The 23,884-nt window shown below is 49.3% G+C and overlaps 1 protein-coding gene across 4 annotated transcripts in view; it reads right to left on the bottom strand.

Moving 5' to 3' along the window:
* LOC142585302 (SAM and SH3 domain-containing protein 1-like) overlaps positions 1 to 23,884 on the bottom strand; it is a 302,724-nt gene that overhangs the window by 100,821 nt on the left and 178,019 nt on the right. For all 4 annotated transcript variants that reach the window (XM_075695955.1, XM_075695954.1, XM_075695952.1 and 1 more), the window contains one exon: positions 1,020 to 1,265. In XM_075695955.1, coding sequence (XP_075552070.1) covers positions 1,020 to 1,265 — 246 coding nt within the window. The remainder of the gene's footprint in view (positions 1 to 1,019; positions 1,266 to 23,884) is intronic.

Raw genomic sequence — 23,884 nt, forward strand, 5'->3', positions numbered from 1 at the left:
CCAAGTAAATAACTGCTTTATCGAAACCGAGACAACACATTCGTAGGTTGTCTCAAGGCGAGGTATGCGCTTACCTAACGACTCAAAACTGTGCTGCATAAATGATCTCCCCCATGGCTCGCTCAGGCGCGTTCGCATAACAACCGCGGCTCTGCTAAAGTAGTGTCATTTCAAAGGTTGCGATTGGTCTTAGGTCACTTCGTAGACCATTTAGGTGCCGCTAAAACCTAACTTTGGAGCAGCAAGTCAGTTTTTTGGAGCCGTTACCAGGTGCACATTTCAGCACGTAAATGTTCAGTCTAGCTAGAGCAGTGTTGCCACGTTCTCAATCCGCGAGAACAGGGATATGCACAAACGCGGGCATACACATGTCCAGCATGTCCCGACGACAACACGCTACACACATCGTGGTCGGCAACGCTATATAGGCTTGGATAGACGCATCCGGCTGAAGCAAGGGTCGACATATAGCCACATGCCGGTAAGCGTGGTTCATCCCTAGGGGTGCACGGACGGTGCCAGCGCATTATAGTTGTACACTAAGCAGGCTTCTGTCCAGCGCTTGCTCACCGTTTGTGTGCTTATGTGATCACGTGTGTACGCTGGAGCAGCGTGCACATGTGAACGCATCCAGCTTGTTATTAAACTCCGTAATTCTCGCCCTCTTTCGATCAGAACACCATTCACACTATTCTCGCATGTTTCTCAACCGTGTTATCACCTGAGAACTATTCTCTCACCCGTTTCTCTCTTTCCCTCTGTATGCATAAAGAGAGCACCTCCGTTTCTATCGCGTTTTAACTGAAACATTTAGTCCCACAACGGCATTTTGGGGTCTCCATTCGTTCTGAGTAACTTTCTTAGCTTTTCTTTTGTGTATGTACAAGAAAGGCATTTCGACAATGTTTTACAACTGTTGGTGTGAGACATGGACGTTCACGCCATTTGGGGAGACGTGCGCTTTTTCTGGGGGACCCCGCCGGCACACACGCATCTGCAGCGAAGTGCGCGCAACTGACCTTCCGGTGCGGCGGCCCACTGCAGCTGCGACGCAGCGGCGTCCGGCTGCCGGCAGGCCGACGTGGACCCGACGGCGGCCGGCCTCAGCCTGGAGGCCAGGTGGCGCGGCGAGGTCTTGCAGCGCTCCTTCTTGCTGCCCAGCGTGCGGAAGAGGCGGCCCAGGCCGGTGCCACCGCCGCCGCTTCCGCCACCGCCGCCAGACGCCTTCTTGGAACGCCCGGACTCGGCACCTCCGTCACGACACTCTGCGCAGACAAGGAAGGCCAGAGATGAGGACGGGTCGCCCGTCTCAAGGAACACCACACAAGTGCACGCTGCGTGGCTATCGGGGGTAATTGTCATCGTCATCCAACTTCATGTACAGAGTGGTCCACTGTTAAAGGGAACACTCTAACGTGCGGCTCTCACTCTGTTGGTGCTGCAGCTGCATGTACATGCCGAAGCTACGTCAGCGCACTGTACCAGTGTGTAGAAAGGTGCGGCCGGCGCCGCCAACCAGAAGTCATCTGCTGCAATGCGGACCGATTTTACACTTGCCAGAGGGGAAAAGTCGCACGGGATTGACATTCCTGTGTTCCCTTTAACAGTGGACCGTACTGTACATGGCGTGACGATGGCCACTCCCAGCGATCTCCAATTACCGCTGGCTTGTTGCCAGCTGACTCGGTCCTCTTATACGCCTACAGATATCCTAATTTCATTACGCCACCGACCACCTGCGCCGTCCTCGACTGCGCCTCCCTTCTCAGGGCACCCACTCTAAGTCTATCAGGATAATCGTTATTTCCCTATATGCATTACGCGGCCTGCCGAACTCCGTTCATTTATGTTAAGAATGTCAGCTATTCCCCCGTATGATCGTTACTCGTCACCGCTGTCCTTCTGCCTCCTACTATATAAGGAGAAAACTGATCTCACTGTATTACAAGATTACGTTTCTACAATACCGAAATCGTCACGCGAGAAGCTCGGTAAACCAGAAAAGGCGGCAAGGAGGAAAGACGGGTGGCGACGCCGCTTTGAAGTTCCCGCACTAGCGCGCCGTGACGTCATGAATTTCGACGGCGCCTGCTAGGGCATATATAGGTAGTAGCTTATCAGTAAAAAATTGAAAACATTGTATTCTACAGAAGCTAGAGATTGACCATGGCAAGTTTCGGGAAATTTTACAGAGGCAACGAGACGGCCACGTTACCTACGAACTGACAGTACGAACGAAAAAAAAAAAACACGTTAAAATCCGTGACGTCTATTTGACGTATGCGGCGCTGGGGTTTCGGCGCGAAATTAAAGAAATGGAGCCTTGACCTTCCATTTTCATACCTCATATCAAACGCATTATCGCGAAATTGACAAAAGAAATATACATATTTTCAAACAATGCTTTGTCAGTCCAAACCAATTCAGTGTTTCTTTTTAATGTCTCTTTAACTTTACATACATAAATATTTTTTCACATTGCTGGTTGCGCTGTTTTTAGCTTCTTCTCAAGCCTCGTTGTTATTCCCCAAGTTTCTGCCCGATATGTTAGCACCGCTAATGCTACAATTGTATACTTTCTTTTTTCTTCATGGATAGCCGCAAGCTTTCAGTCATGACTTGGCAATGCCTGCTATACGCGCTTCAACCCATTTTTATTCACCCGTAAATATTTCTTTCTCAAGATGCAGGTCCACTGTCACTAATTGTCCTACAGAGACATGCACTATTGCACCGATTCGAGAGGCCGACTCACGAACTCCCGTTCTCTTGCGAAGCTACTGAAGATTGCCTTATCGTTTTCTTATTGATTACCTTGTTAATTTTCACGCCTACACTATTACATTTCGTCGGCTCAGGTCCTCAATCATTTGTTGTAAGTGATCCCTACAGCGTTGCTTAACATGGCAATTTCATCTGCTAACCACGGGTGCACGATAGCAAAACAGTGACAGGATATGACGTGGCGTGACCCAGTGTGCATATGGGCCAATTAAGCGCCACCGCATGCAGCTCTGAATGCATGCGCACTTCTCGCTTGGCAGAGGCTGATCACCACACGCGCGTGACACCAATATCAAATTACCAAAGAAAAGTGCATAGAGCAACTGAAACGAAGGCGCCAAACGGCACCGATGAACGGCGAAAGCGGGCCTGATATGGCAATAACGACGAAAAGAAAAAACAACGACGCAACGCGACAAGTATAACAACGACGACAGTGATGGATGACGCGTCGCAGACTTGGGATCGAAAGCTGGAAGACTGACACTCGCGAGAAAAAAAGAGAATCAGTGACAAACACAGCGGGAAAAACTGCGACTGCCGCCACCACATCTGGATTACGTAAGTAGCTCGACAATTATACCTGTTTAAGACTGCTGAAACCGGAGCCAGCGCATGAGTAAGACAGCACCGACCGCGCCTCGGAGCCTCGATGCTCGATAACCTCAATAACACTTATTCACGCGGTGCCTGAGGAAACACGGCGGCCCGACATATAGTTTCAACGCTTCGAAGGCGTTTTAGATGTGCCCATCACGAAATTTACTTCGCATGTATACCTTATCCTTTGCTTACATTTACAATTTGGTTCGCGTGATAAAGTACACACAGGAGTGAGTTCCCAAACAGTAACATAAATATTAGGCGCAAGGTCTTGGCAGGCAAGGCGGCGTTTGAACAGGGTGGTTGTCTTCGAAATGGCATCAATTGTCAGATCCATCATACCAGCACAAATTTCGGGGGTGCAAGCGGCTCACATGCGCTTCCCATACACTCCTGTACACTTTCTTCCTTTATTTTTTTAATACACACACCTCGTTAACATCGCTGGGTGAAACGACAGCGAGTGTAAAATATAACGACCAGGTAACCGTCAGGTCATGACCACAAGGCATCCTTCAAGATTCCGTATATGTTTTGGGGACGAGTACCTTCCCCGCATTCATCCGGCATTGCGTGCAAGTTGTACGTGTGGACCGCCCTTCTTGATCAGCCTCTTATCTTACGAGTCATCCGCACTTCTATCAACTCCTTGATTCCGCAGGAGGACTTGTTGGGCACGCTTGGTGTTCGCTTAACGACACAGCGCGTGTCTTCATTGTGACTGTGACTCCGCGCGACAATACGCCCTTATTCTTGTGATTCCGGGATTTTCGAAAGCAGCCTCTCCCTTTACATTAATATTACGCTGACTCACGAATGGCACCCTCCTCGCTTTCCCCCACAGAACCCCGCTGAGAAAATAAGGTCTCTAAGATATGTCTTTTACTGACACCGGCTATTACCTTACATTCACACTTACCGCACAGAACATCTATGTTCAACGCCGATACGCGCGCCTAGACACAACACATATATGCGTTACATACGTGTGGGCTTGCATTACGTAGTAAGAGAGAGACCATTTGCGTGAAGTCCGGAAGCATTCACGCGTTTTATCGAGCTGAAGCCGCGGACCATTAGTGGACGCCCTTCCAACCACGGCTCTGGGATAATTTATACCTTCTAGCGCGACCTCGAGCGCCCACTCATTGGAGCTTCTCATTCACGAGCCCACGCAGAACTCGGGCGCAAACAAACAAAAGAAAAGCAACGAATGCGAGCAGTTATGGAGGGGCGCACAAACGTTTCTTGTACGCTCTGGTCATCTCCACCGTCCTGCATATTCATACATCTGTCCAGTGGCTGAACAGATGCGCTGGGAGACGCGAGCGGCCGCTCCGTCCCACACTCGCCTGCGCATCACGCGACGACTCCCCAACTATATGCATGGGCCTCCCGGAGATGAAACGGGAACAGCATGGACGCCGGCAGCGACGGGCGAGTATATACGCTGCTCCATTTAGTACGGTGCAGCACTGCGAAAAGTACAGCAGGCGCAAGTTTAACGAAGGTCGGCGAGACTTTCTAGGTGCCTCACTTCCGAAAACATTCGTATTTCTCGAGCTAAGTATATATAGTTTGCTTGTCGTCGAAAGAAATGCGACAGAGGAGACAGATAAGCAAAAAAAAATGTCGAGACAACGAACTGCACATATTTATGCGCCTTCTAGTATACGAACGCAATGTCCAGTCGCGTTTCATACGGGCTCCAACGTACACGGCGCCCGCGGTCGAAGGGCCTCCCAAGATAGGCACGGCGGCTCTGACGTAGGAAAAATTGGAGAAATAAACACCGATGCAATTACTGCGAAACATTAAACGAACCAGTTTCTCGCATGTCGACGCGCCATCGTGCACACTTGGGAGCCTGGAGTCTCCGGTGTAATTTCGAACACCTCGGGTTCTTTAACGTGCGTCCAAATTCACGGTATACGCGGGCGCTTTTTGTATTTCGCCCTCATTGGAACGCGGCCCGCCGCCGCCGCCAGGTATCGAACACGTGACCATTGCGTTCACCAGCGCAACGCCATAGCCATCTCGGCGACACCATCGGCGGGTGCTGAACGGAACAACTGCGATTAAATGTAGAGCTGCCGACAATGACACGGGGGATTATGACGGAGGGGATGGTGCCAGAGGAGGGCGAGTGGAGCACAGTCCTCATGACCTAACAGCCGTCTTCCGAATCTGTCTGCCCTCGCCAAAGCGTCTCGCCAAACACCTCTCGCCCCCCCCCCCTTTCCCCTGCTTACTTGAAGTATCCCGACCTCCCCGACACGCCCACCGATGTCCCGAAGCGCCAACACATGCGCGACGACCTCATTGCGACGAGGATCCCTTTTAATAGTTCCAGTGGCACAGCGCCGCCGCCGATGTGAGAAGGCGGAGGAGGAAAGGAGGTGGGCGAGGGAGAAGGGCACGCGGAATGGAAGCGCCGTAGCTTCGACGGCGGTCTCTCGCTGTCGGCGAGACGGCGGAACTGTCACGACCAGAGATTTACGATACAAGGCGAGTGTGCAGGAACGCTCTCGGCGAGCTTCATGAACTGCCAGCTCTTTTGTTCGCGGTTTGCAACGGTAGCGATTACTTGAGCCACAAATGTGGCCGGCGCTGCCGGATAAAAAGTTGATTTTAAGTTTTTTAAAAAATAAAGAAAAAAAAACCACGTTCTTTACGTCTGCGTCTGTTCAAACTGGCGGCGATGGCGACAAAGAAAACGAGTTTACAAAGTATCCAAGTGGTTCAGCACGTGTCCGTGTAAGGCGAGCAGTCGTGCGTGTGACGACAACGACAAGATGACAGCACGATGGCGACGATGATGGCTCGACATTGACGGGCTTCCTTCCCTGCCTAGCGGCGGCACGGCCAACCGCGAAAGAAAGAAAAGATAGATAGATAGATAGATAGATAGATAGATAGATAGATAGATAGATAGATAGATAGATAGATAGATAGATAGATAGATAGATAGATAGATAGATAGATAGATAGATAGATAGATGACCAGTTGGAGAGTTCGGAAGCACGTGCTTCCTGCTCCTTATATATGGACTAAGGCACTATGGAAAACGAAAATTACCCAAAAAAACTAATTAATAATGCGGGAAAAAACGACATGGTGGACGACGCCGTCACACTTAAGCGCGAGGCCGAAAAAAAGAAGAATGAAATTAAATTTCAAACGCATGCACATTGAGTTTAAAGTCAAAAGTGATAAAATAGAACAAAATTAAAAAATAAAAGCACGAAAACACATACGCTATCGGCACTTCGGAGCAAGGTTGGACAAAATAAACAGAAATTACGGACATACGGACAGCACACAATGTCCTATTCACAATGCCTGCAGAAAGCAATGGTCCAAGAATATAGACCCCAAAGAGAGTGCAGCACTCTCCAACGTATTAAACTTGACGCACAGTTTGACACACTCAAGTCCTACTTGAGGTAGGAGGTGGTTGGTGAAGGTCACCTCTAGCCGAAGTCAACGAAACAAAATTTACATACGTCTCTCGGTAAGTGGACAGGAAGTCTGAATTTTAGTTTTAGTTCGGCATAAAGAATGACCATCCTTTCGCTGCACCGTCAAACCAAGTTGACAAAGACCATACATATTTTTTGATATTGTTGTTTCCGCTATGAGAAAAGGAGTAGCCTTCACCATTACAAGGTGACTACATCTCTTTCTTTTATTTTCATTTCGAAAAAAAAAAAAGGAACCGTTCCATGCAGAATTTATTCACGATGTGTCTTATGTCATCACTGAAACGAGAAATACCCCACATTTAAGCGTATTCATGGGCCCGTTTTGCCTTTTCATCTGCCCGGTCGGTCGCGGATAATCCAATGAGGCTGAGCACCCGCTGTAGCACAACACTGTGTCCCTGAGGGGTCCCGCTGTGCACAAATCCCGCAATTGAAACAACTTCACTGTCTGATGTCTTGGCAAGGACATCTAACACCGACTTCGAGTTCGAGTAAACCACTAATTTCACAGGTGCGCGTCAATTTCGGCAAGGAACTTCGTTGCTTCTATACGTGTTGCACATAACACTGTTACAGTGGGCTGCGTTAAACAAAAGATCTACCTACAGCAAAGACGCCAAAAGAAGCAAACAATGGCAGTGGTGGTCGCTCAGCAAAGCGCAAAGAATGCTTCGCATTCAAAATGCAATCGTATTTCTTTGTTACTGCGGCGGCCAAATAAAAAAAAACAGAAAGAAAGAAAAACCGCTATCAATGACACGACTCCATACGAAAAGCAAAATCGCAAAGTAGGCAACGAATTCACAGCAGGCGGAGTCCTGACTTCTTAATCGTTTCGTGCTGCCACAAGAGTTTGCACACAGACACTCGAGACGGCAGGGTGGGACAAGTGGAAAGGGGCGTGGGGCCTTTGCCCCAGAACCTCGATCTGTAGGCATAGTACCGAGAACTTCGAATACACTGGAACAAAGAAGGGCGGATATTAGTGACGTCCGCGCGTAGGAATGGCTGCTCGTTGTGTAACAAAAGACGCGTCTGCTGTTTCTGGGCTGCTTGTATATGGAGCACCCAAACAATGCAAGCAAGGGCCCCAGGAGAAACTTACAAAACGAAAAAGACGACTTCGCACACGAAGGAACAGATTTGGCAGGAATGGGAATGCACGTGCTAAACAGCGTTGCACTTGAAAGATTTGGGAAATCTGCTCGCTGGCAAAAGATCTATTAAACGTATCAACAGCGCAGTAAAACAACAATAATGAATGAAATAAGAGGTGATGAAGGAAACAGACGAGGCAGAAGGCGTATGGACTGATGAAGTAGATGTCAAGCAAAACATCACGCATAGAAGCAGACGAAATAGAGACCGAAACGAAACAGAAGATTGGCGAACGGTAAAGACGGCGCAACAACATTGCATAGGCACTATAGCGATACATACAGGGACGAGAAGATAACATTAGGCTTAAGCAAAGATATATCTCGCCGAACGCGCGGACAAAAACTTTATTGCGTGATCATGGGCGTCTGCCTTCTACTGGAGTTAAACTTGTTCTAGCAAAGCTGAAACTTTTAAAAAGAAGGAGGGGGGGGGGCGGAGAAAAAGAAGAACAAAATATCAAACAGACACGTCGGCGATATCTCTGAGCTATCGCGGCCGTCTGGAACGGATATATATGCGACTGGACCGAATATATACGTCCTCATTTGCGCCAACGTACCAATCGGTTTTGTACGTACACTCCACGTATAAACACCAGAAAAAAAAATATGGAGTTCGAACAGCGGTTGCAGATTTCCAGGTGCGAACGCGCAACACACCCGGGGGAGCCCTATACATATGCAAACGGCGCGAGTTTTTCGATAAATGCCGCGACCCGCACCGCGCACCAATGCCTACAGCAACTCACTGCGGCAATACCGATTCTAACGGAGCACTTAACGAGCCACAAACAGGGATGATTCATGGGCAGCGTTTTCGACTATGCACACGTATACGCAGCTACTAACGCCCCGGCGATTGCTGGCTCGATATACCAAACTCTCAGCTTTCGCTTAACGCCATAAAATCTCGCTCAGTGCTCTCTAACGAGGGCTCGCGGAATTTGCCTGCCCTCGGTTTTTTTAGAGGACGCGCATGCGCGCAATTATGAAATATGGAGAGAGAAAGAACGCAGCTTTAAACTTCCTGCATAGCAACTGTATAGTCTACACGCAGCCCGCATGCTTATGCACGGTGTACGCGGGCACCCGTTTAAGCAATGCGGAATTTCAGTGAACCGCAATATAATTCACGAGCTGCTGTATCTGACGGCGCAAGCCTCATGACTAATGCCACGGCGTGCCTGCGGCAGTTCACGTGCGCGCCAACGGCAGCGGTATGTGGAACACGTGCCCATATTGTGCAATTTTGCACGAACAACTAAGCACCGGAAGTGCAACAGCTGCAGACACTCCCCGGTTCTGCGCGCGGAAGGGATGATTCCGCTTATACGTATCGACGACGCGCCGTTATACGCTTGCTTCTGCTGTGTGAACGAAGCAGACGCGGTGCAGACGATTTCGTCAGAACAGACGATTGAGATGTAGTCATGCTGGGAACGCTGGTACGCGCAGTGTTACGGGCGTCGGGCTGGGCCTAGCTTTCGCATGGCGTGGACGTCGCATCGTACTGATGTACACAGCAGAAATGCGAGAAGATAATTAAATGGTAAAAAAAATAATCTTAGGTCGTCGTGTGACGCTCTGTTCACAAAAAACGAGCAGAAGGTGCTCCACTTATCTGCTGACACGAATACGAGGACCGCGACACAATCACTGCAAAGTTCTTTTAGAGCGCAGCTGTTAGGCGCCCACTCCTGCGTTTAGCGTCGGCGTCCCTCGGCGTCGTCCCTCGGCGTCGTCCCTCGGCGTAACCAAACGAACGAGCGCGGCGGAGGATGAAATACGGCAATAGCGAAGAAAGCGCGATGAGGAAAGCAGTGGACGATAGTATGGTGAAAGCATGAGAAGTGTAGTGCCACGCAAGATGGGCAGTGCGGCGGCGACCGCTACGAGATGGCGCCAGAGTAGCGCGCCATCGTCTGTTCACAGATGGCATGCGGCGAGGGCGTCCACCCATACCATATATGGAAACAAAGCGCTGCATGAGCGGAGGTCTGTCTGCAGCGGCTGCTGTGAATGTTGCTCACACGTCACCTACGCGCTACCTCTCGCGATCTCTCGATTAGCGAGGCAGTCGCGCCACACTTCGCTCCGTTCGCAATGTGACGCACGAGATAGATTGTTCGCGCCAGCCGATATACCACGAAACGAAAGCACGTATAGAGTTGCGCACGAATTTTGCATGAAAAAGTATCGTAATCATCGGCGAATTTCTTTGTTTTCTTTTTCCCCTTCACGTAGAGAAGTCTGAAACAACAATTTGAGGTTGTAATTACGTACCAAAACCACGATCTGATTATGAGGCACACCGTATGGGGGACCCTGGATTATTTTGACTGCTTGGTCTATATATATATATATATATATATATATATATATATATATATATATATATATATATATATATATATATATAGAGAGAGAGAGAGAGAGAGAGAGAGAGAGAGAGAAAGAGAATTCGTAACGCTTATGCGTCCCATAAACGGTCAAACATGTATATTGCAAGTGCAAGTGGTCAAAATAATCCGGGGTCCCCCATACGGCGTGCCTCATGATCAGATCGTGCGCCCCGCCCGCCATCATTCATCCGCGCACCTCGACTCGGACATATATCTGCTACCTGCTTTTAGCTACCTACATTATATATATATATATATATATATATATATATATATATATATATATATATATATATATATATATATATATATATATAGAGAGAGAGAGAGAGAGAGAGAGAGAGAGAGAGAGAGAGAGAGGGGGAGGGGGGACTCCTGAAACATCCTTCCTGTCCTCACATTGATGCATCGATACTCCTGGGTCCGGTCAGCTTCTCTCACGAGGAGGAAATAAATACTCTCGCAGGTTCTTCACGTTCTTCGCGCTACTAAGTTGCTCATCGCTCAAAACCTGGGCCGATCGACGACGCCTGCAACGTAAGCGGGTCCCGGAGCGCGCATTATCAATTACGGGGCTCCCGAAATTAAGGGAACGAGGTCAACCGCGCGCGCGCGCGCTCTTCCATCGACGCGGCGATCGATTCGCAAACTATACGCCGACCACTGCGTGGTTGCTACACACTTGGCGCCGCCTTTCTTATCGAAATCTGGCCAGCCATCCTTCGCGTTCATCGAGTACCATATATTGTTCTATATAGTAAATGAGGATGTGGCATATATACATCCCTATGCTGAGCAGCGTGTCAGCAGTTGTATATGAGCCGGGAAAAATTTGTTTTCTAATAACGAACTTCGCTCTCTCTCTGGCCACCTATCACCTATCCAGGCGTTTATAGAGTCCGATTTCGTTGCATAGTAACTGAGCTTAAGTACACAGATATAGTAAAAGACGGTCGGCCCCCGTTGAATTATGACTTCTGGGGGAGAGGGGGGGAGAGAGAGAAGAAAAAAGAACAGTTTCTGTGGTAGCGCTGGCATGGTCCGGCAACGAGCAATATTGTCAACCCGACACATATTATGCTTCCAGCTGGGACCCTTTCTTGGACTGTTGAGGGGCTAATAAAGAGGGACCGCATTCGCAAATATTCTCGTTCGAAAGCGTTCTTTGCCTTCGATAATATAGTATAGTCGGAATTTTCTCTTGCGAGCAATTATAGCGTAAACGCTTTCTGTGAGTACGGGTCCAGTTTTGTGACTTTTCAAGGTAACTTCGCTGGCTTTATACGAAATCTTTGGAGCGACTCCCCGTGCATAGCAAAACCACCGTCGCACTTTAAACGTCTCGAACGGTTTTGACTGTACAGTTTGCTGTAACGGGGTCCCATCTGTACACGACTATGCGGTTAGATTGAGAGCGAGACCGGGGGAAGGGAGGCTGAGGCGAGGATGAGAATGAGAACGTGCGCGAGAACGTCTCCGCCGTCTAATGAAGGCAGTCTCGTGTGTAACCAGGGTGTCTACCAAGTTGGCATTTCCAAATTCCCTGAATTTTCCAGGTTTCCCCTGAGTCCCTTTGCAATATTTCCTTAATCCAGTTCGAATAGTAAGGGGTAGCGTTCATATCATTCAAAAAGAAAGCAGAAGGGAGGGGTTAGTAAAATGCACAGCGAATAAAATATCTTCGAAGGAAAATAGTAAAACCCATTGCAAACCGAGTCCAACATTCTCAAATGTGAATAAAAAAAAGAGGCATACAGAATATGAGGTATTTCTATCAATTGATAGCAAGCTAACTGGTATGCAGCCCGAACTTTATCACAAGTTAGATTCTCTCGCAACAGCTGGTAAGTCAACCTCAACTGTCCTGACATACTCAGCCCATGCACAAGGCCTCAGTGTTGCGTTTCACTGCTTTAAAGAGTTCATTTTTTTTTACTTGGGTGACGGACACCTGCATCTCCGTGTCCGCCAACACTTTGCTTTCAGAGTGCAAGCTCCCTCAAAAAAGCGGCAACGTGCTTCCTTCCCCGTTCATTTCTCAATGCGTAGGTCCTTTGTCTTCTTGTTTTCCTTAGGCTGCGCATTCGCCACACGGACTATTCTAAGCATCCTCTTGGACAATTGTGCAGTCAGCGTCCGATTTTTAGGACTCCCTAGGGGCCGACAAAACGTCAAAAAAAAAAAGATGAATGCATGTCTTTCACAGCCCTTAAGGGTTCAAATCGCCACAGGCCCGCCCGAAAAAGTTCTGAAGGCCTGCCAGTACACTAATTAGGCATATAGGTGCTCGTACTGTGACAGAAGATGGCGGGTGTACGCGTATATAATTACGGAATATATGTCATACTGTGTCCCGTGCCAGTTGCCCCTTCACACACTTGTTATGCTTCATTGCGCAACACTTCTGTAATGCGGTGAAGCTGACTTTCGGGAACCGGCATTATGCAACGCGCCGTGCCTTCCGAACTTCAAAGCCAGTCGCGATGACCACAAAGGCGGTGTCAGTGCCATTGCTCATAGCGGCGAATTCTTTCAATGAAAAACACGGTACAGAATGGCAAGAAGCTTAAGCTAGGCCTAGCATTGCTGCGGTGGTTGCTACGGCTGTCAGCTGATTTGCGTGCAAGTGTGCCGGTTCGAGGCGGCGAGGTTATCAAAATGGCGGCAGTTGTGGCTTTTATTAATGCCGTTTCGGACCTGCGGTCACGGCAAAAAGTCCGGAAAATTGGACGGCGAAGTGTTCTTGCGTCCGCAATTTCAGCGTTCTTATACACCCTATGGGGTACGTACTGGTGCCGCGAAGCCGTCCGAATTATCTAGCGTTCGGAAAATCGCTCGCTGACTGTACTCTGACAACTCCTCCAGCCGATGAGGCGGCGTCAAAGACCATTCGTTACGAATCCTCGCTGTTACTCGGGCCAGCATTACCGTGACTTTGGGTTCCCTTTCAATAAATTTACAGCCAATTTTCCCTGATAGAAGCACAAATTCCCTGAGTTTTTCCCCAGACTACTCAAAATCCCTGAGAATTCCCGGTTTTCCCTGTTTTCCCGGTTGGTAGACACCCTGGTACTAACGTAGGCATGCACGCTACCTCTGTGCATCTCGATTCTCGCGAGCGCGGCATCGAAAGCGGCGGAAGTGTCGGTCACGTTCCCCCTCGCCCCTTCTCAGAGGAAGGGGGCACCACCCCCTCCACCCCTCACCCCCCCCCCCCATCCTGTCATGTCTGTATCTTATATCGCGAAAGCCGCGCAGTGCGGTGAGAGTTACAGGAGAAAGAGCGAGAGCACGAAGACAATGCACACACCACACAGAAAACATCGCTGGATCCAATTTATACGTTTGTTAGAGCGATAAATTCCGTCCCTCACAAAAATTCATTTGGAGAGTCTACAGACTACTTTATTTGTTGTTCACGGGCGGCACAAATCTTGCAATGTCGCCAACGGCGCTTCACTTTTGTGGGCATTGGCATCAAGCTAACACGGGTCCAAAACACCGAATGTATTTGTACAATCGTTTAGATGAATACGAATACACAACAGTTCCGTGCGTTAGTTCGTATGGAGTAAGAAAACGTCCGCGTTAACAGCCCAACGTGGCGGCGCTCCAACGAATTCGTAAAATAGTCCGTAGAATGTACACAGAAGCAGAGTGTCTCTTTGTGGCGGCTACATGAATTTTCTGTAGACAGTGTCTCCACTTGAGGGCTTACACATTTTGCAGGCTCATGTCTCATAGCCTTTCTGCAGGCAAGCAATTTATTTTTATACTTCTCTCCTCCATGAACCCGCTGGATATTTAAGGTGTCCGTCGAAAGGTGAGGCAGTTACGATGCTCGCAGCGTTTCTTTGTCTTCCTCTTTACTTTACTATAATGATATCAGTACACTAACTACTACTACTACTATCAAATAAAGGATTTTGCTGGAGCCAACGGGCTCTACTACTACAAGGCGTCTTTATCGACTTGCTCTGACGAAAACAAGACCTCTGGTCGAAACGTTGACTACCACCTGACACGCTCCTCGTTTGACCAATGTCCACCAAATCTACCATCTTCCTGTGAAAGTATGTCTGTTGTTTGAATTTGAACCAAAAAAGTGATAAGATGGGAAACAGACTGGTAAATACCTTTTGCCTATACGCTGTGTGTTGACTTTATATCGCCGAGATGAAGAGATAAATAATAAACACGGCACAGATATCGCCAGGAAGCCTACGTGTACGAAGGCGAAGTGTTCGACAGGAAGTTTGCAGACAATGAACAGATAACTGAAATACATTTTAATTAAGCAATGGTCTCTTCCCTGCGCACGAAAAGACTCTCCCTGCATGGAGGCTGTCGTTGATTTCCACAAATGACTGGCCCATACGTTCTCGAAACGTCGCAGATTACATTATAGGCGTACTGCAGTATCACCTTTACGCGATTTGTGGAGAAACTGTGATGGCCTTAGCATAGCGAATACAGTGCCTCTACATTACCTCTGTAATGCCTATGCTTGCGACCTTATTATTTGCTCTTAGTGTAGGATCTTTGACTAGCAAGTTAGATAGATGTCTTATGTAATTTTATTTATTCTTTTTTCCAGTCGCCAGTCTGGAATGTTTGGATGGTTTGTTCCCTCTGTTTCTTTTTCTTTGGTTTAACGAGTGCTGCCTGTATTCGTGGGCTATTGCGATCAATCACGGATGTTTATGGCAACTGCAAGCTGCGTCATACGCTAAGCGCGTCATTAGAGGACGTCGAATCTACTATATGTTCCAAAACGCTTACGCGTGACCAGGTTCGACCCACTAAACAATGAAAAAAGAAATAATCATCATCATACAGGCAGGGCTCACGACGTCGAGAACTGTTCACGATGGGCGGCGACTATTGCAATGATAGCTGTCATGATTGGCCGTACTCGCTCTGAACGCCAGCCCAGGGCGCTCTTGCCCTGTTGGTCAGCCGGCGCCAGCTGTACAGCTTTCGTAACACTGCGCCGTATTACAGGGATACGCAGGCACATAATACAACCGACTCTTCTGTGTGCGAGAGCGAGAGAGAGAGAGACAGAGATAAAGGGAGGGAGAGAGCACTATAAAAGCCACGGCGGTCCTGGCGTCGGCGAGGCCTTGTTGTCCGGCCGAGTTTTTTGGCGGGCAATTACCGGTGACTTCCATAGCGCAATTACCGCGGCCGGCACACGCGCGGCGAGCGGATGGTGATGCCACTGCCGCCGCCAACGCCGCGCGCGCGCCTGCGTGCGTCTGTTCGTAACGCGTGCGGGCGGCCAACGTTCACTCGCGCACTCTCCACCAGGGAGCGCCGCGATCAATGAGTGCGTCGCCGGCGCGCGCGCTGCACGTACACAACAAGCGCTCGTACGGCGTGGGCAACTTTCGGTGGAACAGGGTCACCCACTTGCACGAGCAGCTACGGAACTATACGCTACCCGTCTGGACATACGCACGGTGCTTACATGCGCAGACGCGAGCATGCACGCATCGCGCGGTATATACCTCCGGGGGAGAGAGCGGAACGGGCGAGAAGCGTTAAGCGCAGACACCGGGCCAGCGCGCGAAGCGAGAGACGACGCTGTGTAACCTCCGCTATTAGCGGCTGCGTGCAGACGGTGGGCGTTGGTCACGACGGGTTTACTATGATGAGCCGCGCTCTTAAGCAGCTACGAAAAAAAAGGGGGCAGCTTGCTTTGTGCTAAGCTAGAGCGACTCGCCAGACAAATCCGCCCCCCTCCTCCCAACCCCCTCCCTTTTTTTTGTCTTTTTACATTCTCCGACCCAGCCATACAAGAAGCTCATGCATATGGCGTTCGCGGTTGCCATATGATCGCCCAGCACTGTCCAATGCAGAACCAATGTGCTCGAACGCGGCACCTATGCATTGGCCTGGCTTTCTTTTGCGCTGATACAGAGCTGGAACTAGGCTGGAAGGCAGGCGGGCGAAATAGACCCGCAGCTTAGCTAAAAAAACAGGACAGAACTGGAGCGTCAAAATCGCCGCGATTCCAAATGGTGCTTGCTCCCCACCCCGTCATCTCTGCCTTCACCCACACCGTGGCCGCTACGTTCCTCGTATTTTAGTATATGGAAGGTTTACTCATCGGACGACATGCAGCGTACGCACCGGTATACAAGTAACGATCATGTTCGTTAGAAATGGGGCTAAGCGGAGTATACAAGCGAGAAGGTTCGCTTCAAAGAGAGTCGAACATGGTGCGGACGCTTACTCTCGAAAATGAGTTCCAAGCGCCAGTTTACTTTTTACACAGCACGTGTCGTACGCAAAACGGACACTGCCCGGGGGATAGTGGCAACGCTTGGAGACCCACAGAAAAGCAAGAGGCGCAACGTCGCCGGTTGCGCCAGGTGCAGAAAGGAGGTGCTTGGAAAATCCCCAAATAAAGGATTGCTCGCTTCATCGGTACGACAAGACCACCCGACACGCTAACGAACAACGATGAGATACGAATGTCTTACGCATTGCACAAGCGACGTGCACTTCTATGGACGGCAGTCCTGCATGAGGGAAAATAAAGATGAGGGGTTGGAACGAGTGGAAATGCAGACAACAGACCAAAGAGCCAGCTGTTACGACCGCCGAAGGCCAATTGAGCAACGCTCTTTCCCTGCAGGGACAACATTGCGGCAGTTCTCAATCAAGCCCTATTCAGAGCTGCTGGCTATGCCTCCAGCCTCTAGAGGGATAGAAAAATCACAAACGAAGGTTCAGACATCGAACTATCGATTACGGTGCGGCTCACCGACAATTTTCTTTATGTGGAGGCTTCAAAAAAACGCTGCACGTCGTGCAGTACTGCAATACGAGGGAGGGGAAAGAAATCAAACAAACAAAACTAAACGAAAAATGCCAGCTTGCACATATGACTCCCGCCTGTTCGGCATACGTTAAAAGGGCTAAATATAGTAAACTGTAGAACACCTGGTAAAAAGAAGAAAAGAAAAAGAAACAAATATATGTATGCGCTGCGGCTCGTATCGTCATGTTTGGCTCGTCCATATATCCAAGCCCTGAGCATTGCGTAGTCCTATATTAGTCGAAAATGGCCCACCCAATAAGGGACCCGGTAAGGACATTATGCGCGCGTGTGTATACGCCTAACTATGCACTGGACGCAAGCGGGCCGAACCACTTACGATCCATTACCGTATATATATTTAAGTTTATGGGCACTAAGACGACTCTCCCGTGATTTCTTGCGGCTTACGTCGACTCTACACGGATATCTCGAGTAATATGCAGTGAAATCGCGTCGGCGGAGCGAAACTTGGCTTTCAAAAGGACGCGAAATATGTAATCTCTCTCTCTCTCTCTCTTTCTGGAAGGCAACAAATTGCAATACAATGGCACTGCTAGACCCTGATTTAAAAAGCGGCAGCAATGAACGCCACAGGAGCTGCGCAAGCGGCGTCAGGACTGACGCCGTTTGCGCAGTCCTGACGGAGGACTGAAACCGCAAGGGCTTGAGGAAAACAACACTGCGAGCGAAAACGTGGGTCCAGCTGCCTGTTACGGCTGGGCAACTAGATGAGATTTTTCTTTTTTCCTTTATTTATTGAAATCAACCTAAAGAAAGGAATACGGTGGCGATGGAAACTCGTTTGAACACAGGCAGAGAGAGAGAGAGAGAGAGAGAGAGAGAGAGAGAGAGAGAGAGAGAGAGAGAGATGACAGTGTAACGGTTAGAACGTCAGTGGCTGCTAACTTCGCACGCCAACAGGGGCACGAGTTCGTACCTAGGTTCTGGGTTGGTGAGTAAGGTTCTCTTTTTTTCTTGGCGACAGAGGTGACGAGCATGAAGCTTAGAGGATGAGTAGGTAGCACCTGATCGACGACGACAGCGTAATGGAAAAGACGGACGGACACGTCATACCCGCGGCAACATCAACGAGCGCATGCTTTTCGTAAGTGCGCTCCTTCTTCCTCGATACACACTTACGGGATGACAGAATGAAGTTATTGTTAGGACATTACAATGGGAGTACAACGTCTCCAAACTGCACATTGGGTGATGAGGGACGCCGTAGTGGCGGAAGGCTCGAGATTAATTCTGTCCCACTAATTTTGCGTGCGTGTCGCATATACATGCGTGTCAAACACAAGTGCGTGCGTGCGGTCACATACATGAAAATGGAAGGAAAACTGTGACACTCGTTCTGGTTCCTCGGGCGGCAGCCGCCGGCGATTCACCCGCGCGAAGACGCGGCTCCCTGGCCCGGTTATTTCGACGCCAGAAGACCGCGCGCTACGCGGAAGGCGTCTTCTCGCCAAGCTTCACTGCCTCGAGGCTTTACGCGTGCCCGTTAATGAAGAGGACGAACGGTCCCGCATAAAAAGAAGGAGAGAAAAGAAAGAAAAGGAGAAATAGAACAACTATAATCGTATTTCCCGCTTATACATCTCACTCAGTCTGATACGATAATCCGGAACAAGCCGGCCCGCCTTGGGTCCCTCGCACTAGGGGGCTGGGCGTGCGTGTAGCAAACACATCTGCCGCAGCCTCCCCCCCCCCCCCTCCCCCTTCCCTTCCTTGTCTCCAGAGATATCTCATTTGTCCTATACCTGTATAGGACTCGGAAAGTCACAGGATCTCACAAATAGGGCACTTCTCCTTCTCCCTCCCCCTTATCTCCAGAGATATCTCATTTATCCTGTACCTGAATAGGATACGGAAAGTGACAGGATCTCACAAACATGGCCCTAAAGTGCCACTTAATTGGCGCTCAAGCGTGACTCGGCGTTTTTATTTCTTTGAAATGGAGCCACAGAACAACACGAACACGTAATGGTACTACGAGTACAAGTGTAAACCAAGTTTCCATGCTTTCCATCTCCTTTTATTTCTACATAAGCAGAGTCGTCATCAGTGTGCAAGGGTGGACCAAATTTTTTTTTCCCACCGTAGAGGGAACAAGCATACATGCCTTTCGTAAAAGTTTTCAGTGAGACTAAATGTTCAGCAGGAAACAAATCGTTAGGCATCAAGTTCCTAGATTTGGACCCACGCATCACGAGTTATCGTCTCCTTAAAAAAATAATAATATAAGAGAGAGAGAGAGAGAAATCACAGTGCCCTTTCACATTGCTGACGAATGTACGTATATTTCTTTACTCTTTTAGCGTTAAATATAATTTTGAACAATACTAACGCATCACATAGCTTATACAAAAGGGAAATGGAGCAGCAGCTAGGATACAAGTGGTTATACATCTCCACAGTTAAATTTACCTCTATTTCCACTTTTCTTTACCTGTCCTATCCGTCCGTTTGTCCTCCCTGCTTTTGCCCTCCTAGCTATTTATGTCTCTCTCGCAGTTGGCCCCTCTTACCTACTCACCATGGAAACTTAAGTGCGCGAATAATTAATTACGTAATACCGCATTTCAATAAAAGGTAACAACATGAAAGAAGTACGAAGCAATATAAAAATAATACGGATTCAAGGCACGTGTTACAATTTATGTGAAACGAAGCTTAAGTGAGGCGGCTACTTAAATGATAACTAAATGACAATTAAACTGCAAGACGTACGTGGATTCCAACCACCTTCTCGTTAGGGGAACACAGAAATCCGGCATTGTCCGCTGTTTAAACGGCTGGTTGTTGAGCTTTAGCAAAAATAAACCCACATAAATGTCCCTTGGGAGCGAAAATTCCGCAGTCGAATAACAAATTACGGCCACTCCTGATCAGTCGTTCCATCAGCGAAGCTAACTATAATACAGGCAAGCAGTTGGGCAGCGTGACAGCGCCTTAATCAACCTCTTAGGGCACAGGACTGCTAATTAACCGAGCGATGCGTGCAGAGACCGCACATGGGGAGGATGGGGGAGTGGGGGGAGGGGGGTAATTTAAGAAAACCGAAGTTATAACACAGAAACTAACGTACAGCACGAAGATATGGACACCAACTTTTACATTTCACGACTCCATATACACCCCGACCGTGCCGAATTCCGCACGCAGAGTCCATTGGGCAAGTCGGAGCACAGCGCCTCTTCTGCTACTTTCGTTCCACTGCTACAAGCTACGTCCACAGCTTCACTGCGCATCATTTAAGAGACCAACGAAAATACGCTCTTATACGATAAACTACACCCGCATCTTTTCGGCTATCTGTCCCAGAAAAGAGGTGGGGTGGGGAAGGGGGCAAGAGATTTCCCTGTCAAAATATATGCGCGCAGAAGCATTGGCACAGTGCCGTACAACGCCAGCCGTTCTCAAAAGGATCTAGACGGGCACAGCTTAAAGGGTAGAAAGAACAGAGAGAGAGAGGAGGAGACTAGACAAAAAAGAAAAAAAAAAAGAAAGCGCGAGCTGGATCAGAAGCTGGCACTGACCCTTCATTCCGCTGTCACGGACTTCGCGCGCGTTCAAAGTAAAAGGTGAGTGAACTTGACTCGCGTTTTGTCGAGAGAAGACGATGAGCGCTCCGCTGCACGCGAGGTCCCCCAATCCCCCCTCCCCCCCCCCCCCCCCCCCCCGCCGTCTTCGCCACCACTCCGACAGCAGCCCAAATCCCGTTATGAGAATGACTGACGCTTTCGACGGTCCAGGGGATCTCGCGAGATCCAGGTTATCGAAGGTCGCTTTCCTCAGGAGGGTTCGAGGGGGAGAGGGGGAGAGATATGACTCTTTGGCAAGAGTGAGCGAACGGTAGGAGCGCCAAGAAGCCAGTCGCTTCGGGGACAGAGTGAGAGAGAGAGAGAGAGAGGGTGGTGGGTGGAGTATCTTCAGTAAGGAAGGAAGGAAGGCAGGTTGAGGAGGGAGGCAGGGAGGGAGTAATATCTAGGAGTACAGGGTCGTAGGCGAGCAGCAACTCGTCTGCGCATTGCACGGCCCAACGCGCAGGGCGCTGGGCGCAGAAGCAAGCAGTCCAGTGATGCGAAACGCGTGGGGCACACGGCGTCCGACGAACCTTTCCCACGGGCACGGGGCAACGCGTCGGAGGAGATCCGCCGGCTTGCGGTGCTCGGGTGAGCAGCTCCGATAAGCGACATCATTGCGCTGGCTCGCCCGCACGTATATATATATATATATATATATATATATATACTGCACACGGCGTTGGGAAGCGAAGCGTTCCTCATGCGGGCGCATGATTATCAAAACTGACGTCAGTACTTCCATGGACGCGTCGATTTTAGTGGAATACTGGATATCCCCGCCATCTACTGCACGCTACACAAGTGTGAAAAGCGGAAATTAATATGAGTTCGAATGGCTCTATTCCGACAAAAATTTATGAGAAGTCACGAACCTCGTTCACTGATAGATATTTGCCACATAGTTGCCTCCGAAGAATCCTCATCGTAGTAGAACTCGAACTTAACGAGTGCAGTAACAAGGAAGTAGAATTTAAACGGAAGCCTTGCGTTCCATTTCGTATTGTTGACGGTCCGTGCACACAACACAGGAGGACTTTCACACAAAACAAGCCCCCACTCTAACTGGCCACGGTGACTTAGCAAAAAAGAAGAAAAAAGATATTTTAAAACGTGTATATATCTCGCCGAACTTATCCTAAGTAATCTCTTGACCCTGCTGACCTCCCCCCCTCCCCCCCCCCCCGAACACCACCTATACAGCGCGCAGGCGCTTACGCGGAATCGTACACCGAGCTTATAGCGTTCCCAAGTGTCGCAAAAAGTGCCGTAATAGAGAGTGTTCTATTGTAGAACGGGAGCGACTTGGCGTATCCAATTAACAGCCAAAGTCTACCATGTTATTCCTTTTTTTTTTTTTGATGAGATGCAAGTGGCTTGCGTACGCCAGCGTCCTGCATCACCTTGTCTAAAGCTCTCTAATAACCAGCGCTATACACACGGGCATATGCGCATGTATGCCGACACGGAGGCTTACGCGTAACGCGCAGGAGAAAACATTGCTTGGAAAGGCATCCGGCCGTCAGATCTCGCAAAAGATCCGAATGAGAGAGAAGAAAACAAGAACTGCCCGTGTGTCTGCACGTACGGATCGAATGCGCGAAAGTAAGAGGACATTAAACGCGCGGGAAACATAAGAACGTGTACGGTGTGTCGTCTATGCGGCGACGTTCCTGCTAAGGTCGAGTCTCTCGCCCTCGAAAGTCCACATTCAAACGCGCGCACATAAACACAGCGAGGAAGATTCGCATGAAACTAAAAGAAAGAATAGAGGCTGAGGCTGACATCTTTGGGAGGGGAGACGTCGTCGGCTCGGCAAGGGTGACGTTGTCGGCGACTCATTCTGCGACGATAGGCAATATAGAAAACAGCGAAGGAGTGAGAGAGAGAGAGCTTCGACGCGATGATAAAACGGAGAAGCTAAGCGGTGTGAAAGAACGAAGGTGCGGCGTACGCGAGCGAGAAGTAGGAAAAAAAAATTTTACGCGTGAAGAACGTGACCGCTAGACGCGTGTCCTCAGGGGTCTCTCTCCCCCCATCCCACCGCGCGCGGAGATAGCAGAGGTGGCCCGAAGCGCGCATTCATATAAACGCGGACCCGACTACCGCGTGGCCGAAATGGGTAACGCGATTCAGCGTGGGCGTGCTTCTTCCTCGGGCAACGCTTCGAGACAGTGTAGAAGGGGGGGGGGGGGCGAACGACCTCCTGAAGGGCTACGGCTGACTAGCTGTCGGGTGTATACATGGCATGCACACGAGAAAACACGGGCGGGCACGCACGCACGCACGCACGCACGCACGCACGCACGCACGCACGCACGCACGCACGCGCACACACACACACACACACACACACACACACACACACACACACACACACACACACACACACACACACACACACACACGCACACACACACACACACACACACACACACACACACACACACACTTTTTTCCTTTCACTCACTCACGTATAGAAGACACTTGTTGCATTTGCCGAAAAATAAAAGAACAACTTGCAATTAAGAAAAAAACGGAATAAATTGGAATGTAAAAGAAAAGCGTCAAGAGCAAAACAGGAAATTGCCGAATTCGGTGTTATATCGATACTTCGACACGTCAGTATCTCGTACTGGGACGCTACTATATATACCGACGGAAACACATTGTCGTGCTCGCGTATTATTACACATGCTCGTTTATGAAACGATGAAAGCATGGATATATAAGTAAGTTGCCCGAGAGTGAGCAAACCGAACGAAAAAAAGCCTCGGGGAGAAGAGAGAGAAGAAATAAAAGCAAAAACGAACTGTAAAACGAAAATAAAGTCGGACGTCCGTATACATCGACGCATTAATGCAAACCCCAGGGGGCCACGAATTCCCGCAATATAAGGTGACGTCGACACACAGCCCACCGTACCGAGATAAATGGGGACGCCGCCGCTAACCGCACGCCGCCATTGTGCCACCCGAACTGTCAAAAAGTATAGTTAAATCAAATCAATTTGAAGGAAGAAACCAGTCA

The sequence above is a fragment of the Dermacentor variabilis genome, chromosome 6, assembly GCF_050947875.1.
Source record: "Dermacentor variabilis isolate Ectoservices chromosome 6, ASM5094787v1, whole genome shotgun sequence".
Lineage (NCBI taxonomy): Eukaryota > Metazoa > Arthropoda > Arachnida > Ixodida > Ixodidae > Dermacentor > Dermacentor variabilis.